The sequence below is a fragment of the Castanea sativa genome, chromosome 11 (genome assembly GCF_040712315.1).
Source record: "Castanea sativa cultivar Marrone di Chiusa Pesio chromosome 11, ASM4071231v1".
Classification (NCBI taxonomy): Eukaryota; Viridiplantae; Streptophyta; class Magnoliopsida; order Fagales; family Fagaceae; genus Castanea; species Castanea sativa.
This window is the reverse complement of record NC_134023.1, coordinates 42,505,038-42,510,138: the sequence shown is the minus strand read 5'-3', so window position 1 is coordinate 42,510,138 and position 5,101 is coordinate 42,505,038. Positions and strand designations below refer to the sequence as shown.

General features: G+C 42.5%; 1 protein-coding gene across 1 annotated transcript; it reads left to right on the top strand.

The window, feature by feature from the left end:
- The first annotated feature begins 365 nt into the window (after positions 1 to 365).
- LOC142616541 (uncharacterized) lies at positions 366 to 977 on the top strand. Its single transcript, XM_075789367.1, has one exon. The coding sequence runs from the start codon at positions 366 to 368 to the stop codon at positions 975 to 977; it is 612 nt and encodes a 203-aa protein (XP_075645482.1).
- The last annotated feature ends 4,124 nt before the right edge of the window (positions 978 to 5,101 follow it).

The following is a 5,101-nucleotide window of genomic DNA, read 5'->3' as shown; positions in this document are numbered from 1 at the left end:
CCGAGTGCACCGACAACCTTGGCAGAGTTGGAGGAGGTTGATGAGGTTTTTAGTATTGAGAATAACATAGTTATATCTGGGTGGGTGAAACACATAATTCCTGGTTTTAGCAAATTGGTTGGGTTATCTATGACGTGACATGAGAAATTGTGCATTTCTCTGTTACAGAGGCTTGAAGCAGAGATGGAGGCAGCCAATGTGTTACACAAGAAAATTATGGGCAGTAAGAAGGTGGTTAAGTCCAAAAATAAGGGATGCGGAGAGCTGCAAAACCTGATTTCTTCGGTGAATTATGACAGAAGATAGAGGGTGGTCTTGTGATGTTGCTTGGAGCTGGGGATTTTTTAGTGTTTATGAATATAAAAATGATTTCGTGGAACGTTAGAGGTTTAAATGACCCTCGGAAACGCCTTGTGGTGAAGAACTTGTTGCGGGAGTGGAAGTGTGATGTTGTTTGTTTACAAGAGACAAAAATTGCGAGCATGAATCGTCAGCTGGTTTGTAGTCTGTGGGGTTGCCCATATGTGGACTGGGCTGTGTTGGAGGCGGACCGGACTGCTGGTGGTATTTTGCTTATGTGGGATAAAAGGGTTTTGGATAAGGTGGAGATTATGGTTGGTACATTCTCAGTGTCGGTAAAGTGGAAAGGGGTGGGGGACGGGTTTATTTGGGCTTGCTCAGTCGTCTATGGTCCAAATGAGAATGTTGAGAGGGGTCTCATGTGGGATGAGTTAGTGGGAGTTCAGCAGTGTTGGAGGATTCCGTGGTGCTGTTTTGGGGACTTTAATATAGTCCGTTTTCCTAGCGAGCGTAGGGGCGAGACCCGTTTTTCCATGGCTATGGAGAAATTTTCTGAATTTGTTGAGGATCTTAACTTGGTTGATTTGCCTTTGGAAGGAGGTAGCTTTACTTGGTCCAGTGGTTTTGATCAACCAATGATGTCTAGGATTGACAGAGCTTTGGTCACTCCTGATTAGGAGGATCATTTCCCAGATGTTTCTCAAAGGATTTTACCCCGTACTGTTTCAGACCACAGTCCAATTCTTTTGGAGGCAGGGGGAATGGCAAGGGGGAAAAGTCCATTCAGATTTGAAAATATGTGGTTGAAGTCGGAAGGTTTTGTGGAGAGGGTTCAAACATGGTGGAATCGATATTCCTTTGTAGGTACTCCTAGCTTTGTGCTTGCGAAAAAATTAAAGGCTCTCAAAGAGGACATTGTGCAATGGAATCGCCGAGAGTTTGGTAATGTAGCGCGTCAAAAGAAGCAATTACTGGAGGAGTTGATAACATTAGATGCTAAGGAGGGAGATTTTGGTCTCTCTGATGGGGAGAAAGTTCATAGGGCTGGTTTGAGGTCCCAGGTGGAGCATCTTCTTTCCTTAGAAGAAATTTCCTGGAGACAAAAATCTAGGATGTTATGTATCAAAGAAGGGGATAATAACACCAAGTTTTTTCATAAAATGGCTAATTCCCACAAACGGTCCAATCACTTAAGGACCTTGGAGGTGGATGGGGTGGTTTTTGAAAAGGCTTCCGAGGTAACTTATCAAGTTGTACAATTTTATAAAAATTTGTACAAGGAGACTGAGGAGTGGAGGCCTTTAGTGGAGGGTTTGGAATTTGATCGTATCGAGAATAGAGAGCGGGTTTGGCTTGAAAGGAAGTTTGAGAGAGAGGAGATTCTTCAAGTTGTTAGGGGTTTGGAAGGGGACAAAGCTCCAGGTCCGGATGGGTTTACAATGGTATTCTATCATCATTGCTGGAGGATAGTGGAGAAAGATGTCCTAGCGGTCTTTGAAGAGTTTTTCCATCATTGCAAGTTTGAAAAATCCCTTAATGCGACCTTCATTGCTTTAATTCCTAAAAAGAATGATGCTTCCAATATTAGAGATTTTCGACCTATTAGCTTGGTGGGGAGTGTGTATAAAATCTTGGCTAAGGTCTTGGCAAATCGGTTGAGAGTGGTTTTAGATCAGTTGATTTCTGAGAATCAGAACAGCTTTGTGGGTGGGAGACAAATCCTTGACTCGGTTCTCATTGTGAATGAGTGTGTGGATAGTCGTGGGAAGAGTAGGGTTCCTGGAGTCATTTGTAAGCTCGATATGGAGAAAGCCTACGATCATGTGAATTGGGAGGCTTTGTTGTATCTGCTGAATATGATGGGTTTTGGAGTGAAGTGGTGTAAGTGGATACGTTCTTGTATATCCACAATTCAGTTCTCTGTTTTGGTTAATGGGTCCCCAGCTGATTTCTTTGGTAGCTCAAGGGGTTTAAGACAAGGAGATCCGCTATCTCCTATGCTGTTTTTGATCTTGATGGAGGTGTTTAGTAGGATGTTAAGGAGAATGGAGGGAGTTGGCTTGATTCGTGGATTTTATCTTGGGGGTAGGAGGGATGGTGGGGAACGTGTTTCACATCTCTTATTTGCAGATGATACCATCCTCTTTTGTGATGCAGATGTGGAACAAATTCTTCATATTCGGTTGTTGCTCCTTAGTTTTCAGGCGGTAACGGGTTTGAAGGTCAATGTGCATAAGAGCGAAATGGTTCCTATAGGGGAGGTTGGTGATGTGCATGCTCTGGCTGATCTTTTGGGCTGCAGAGTTGGATCTTTACCTATGTTGTATCTTGGCATGCCGCTGGGGGCTCCTTACAATTCCCCTTTAATTTGGAATATAATTTTGGAAAATATTAGGCGGAAATTATCTGGGTGGAAGAAGTTGTACTTGTCTAAGGGGGGTCGTTTGATGCTTCTCAAGAGTACGCTTTCTAGTCTTCCGACTTACTTTCTATCGCTATTCACTATTCCTACTCATGTGGCTAATAAAATTGAAAAGTCGCAAAGGGATTTCCTTTGGGGAGAGATCAAGATTCATTTGGTTGGTTGGGACAAAGTTTGTGCGCCTATAGCCAATGGTGGCTTAGGGATCAGGAAACTCACTACCTTTAATAAGGCTTTGTTGGGGAAATGGTTGTGGCGGTTTGGAAAAGAAGAGGGTCGGCTATGGAGGCGGGTTGTAGCTTCAAAATATGGGGAAGAATGGGGGGGATAGACCTCAAAGCTGGGTAGGGGAGCTCATGGGTGTGGTTTGTGGAGAAGCATCCGCATGTGTTGGGAGGATTTCAGCAAAAATTGTCAGTTTGTGGTTGGATTGGGGAATAGGGTGAGGTTTTGGTAGGATGGGTGACATGGGGATCAACCTTTTCAATTGGCCTTTCCAAGGCTGTATGGCATTGCCATTGCGAAGGAGGCTTCTGTTGAAGCTTCTTTGCATAGGCAGGGGGCGGAGGATAGAAGATTTTGGAATGTTCGGTTTAGTAGATTTTTTAATGATTGGGAGATGGATGAAGGGTTGCGGTTTCTTCGTATGTTGGGTGCTATAACCCCTCCTATGGATGTTGGAGATCGGATGAGATGGAAATTGAAGCCTAATGGAGCTTTTGACATCCGGTCATACTATAACAAATTAAGAAATTCTTCTTCAACTATCTTTCCTTGGAAAGCTATTTGGAGAGTAAAGACCCCAAGGCGAGTTTCTTTTTTTGTTTGGTGTGTAGCTTGGAATAAGATCCTAACGGGAGACAATCTGAGATTGAGGGGATTGGATTTTGTGGATTGGTGCATTATGTGCCGTCATTGTGGAGAGACGGTAGATCATCTTCTTCTTCATTGTGAAATGGCCTACCGGTTATGGAGCTTTGTTTTTATAACTTTTGGCTTGGCTTGGGTTATGCCTAGATCGATTCCTGAATTGCTTTTTGGTTGGTGGAATTGGCTGGGGAAGCATTCATCTCAGATCTGGAATTTAGTCCCGCTGTGCATCCTTTGGTGTATTTGGAAGGAGCGAAACCGGAGGACTTTTGAGGATTTGGATAGCTCTAGTGATCAGTTGCTTGTTTTTTTTAGTGGAACTCTATTTGATTGGTCTCGCGCGTGGGGACTCATGTCTAGTAATTCCCTCCCGTCTTTTCTTTGCTCCCTTTTCCTTTAGTAATTTTCTTGTTGTCTTTGTTTCTCTTTGTTTTCTTCTTCTTGTATCTCCTAGGTTGCTCTGTGTTCTTTTTCAGGCATAGAGTAACCTTTCGTATATATATCATTCTTACTTATCAAAAAAAAAAAAAAAATCTCTTACCAAACGGGCCCAAAGTGTTTTGTCTCGCTAATGATTAATCATGGCTACCTCCTCACAAAGAACATAACTTTTATGCTGTCTTATCATCCTCCACTTCTTGTTTTAGAACTTGCATGACCTTTGTTCCTAATGATAAATCCTTTTCTTCCTTGACAATAACAGCTGCTTCATCCATAAACTGATCATAAACAGGTTTAGCCACATATTTCATGCTATCACTCATTTCTTTCCCTTCTTCACCAATCTATTCTTCAATGTAATTATCAAAAATAGGCTGCCTCATGTCATGATCTTCTAAATCTTCAACCAGCAAATCTTGATCTTCTAACGCTTCTGCCAGCAAGTTTTGATCTTCTAACTCTTCAACTAGAAAGTCCAGATCTTCAATTTCTTCAACCACCAAGGTTTCACCCTATGACAAAACAGGCTGGTTCTTGGCTGGTATTTTGGATACTTTATTAGATCCAGCAATATTTGACCCAATCTCAACATTCTTGGTTGGCATCCTCCAACGCTTAGTGAAGTTTGATGCAGCACCACCACTTGGGCTGGTTCTTAAATTGAAAAGGGCCGATTGTGATCTCTTTGTTTGCTGAGTCTCAATCAACACTGCTCTATATGCTGCATCTGAATTTGTCCAGAAGTTGTGCAAGTTGCTATAGTGGGTTTGGATGTGGCTAAGCCATTCCACAAACTCCTCATGATCCAAGCTGCCGTCAAATGCAGGGAATTCAATCTCAAATCTTGTCCCAATTCTGGTTTGGCATCTTTGGTTGAACGATCACGGGATTGTGGCCATACTTCTTGTCTCCACCTAGGAATATGAACAAAAGTTTGTTCATAATCCTCCTCATATAAAGCTACACTTCCAGCAGTATCATGCTCTTAGTATTTCTGTTGTATCTTCCTATCTCTTCTCAACTGTTCAATCAAGGCTTGTAATTGCCTCCTCAATAATTCCACTTCAG

What these genes read in the sequence shown, in the direction of transcription:
- LOC142616541 (XM_075789367.1), top strand. Translation starts at nt 366, where the DNA reads ATGATTTCGTGGAACGTTAGAGGTTTAAATGACCCTCGGAAACGCCTT.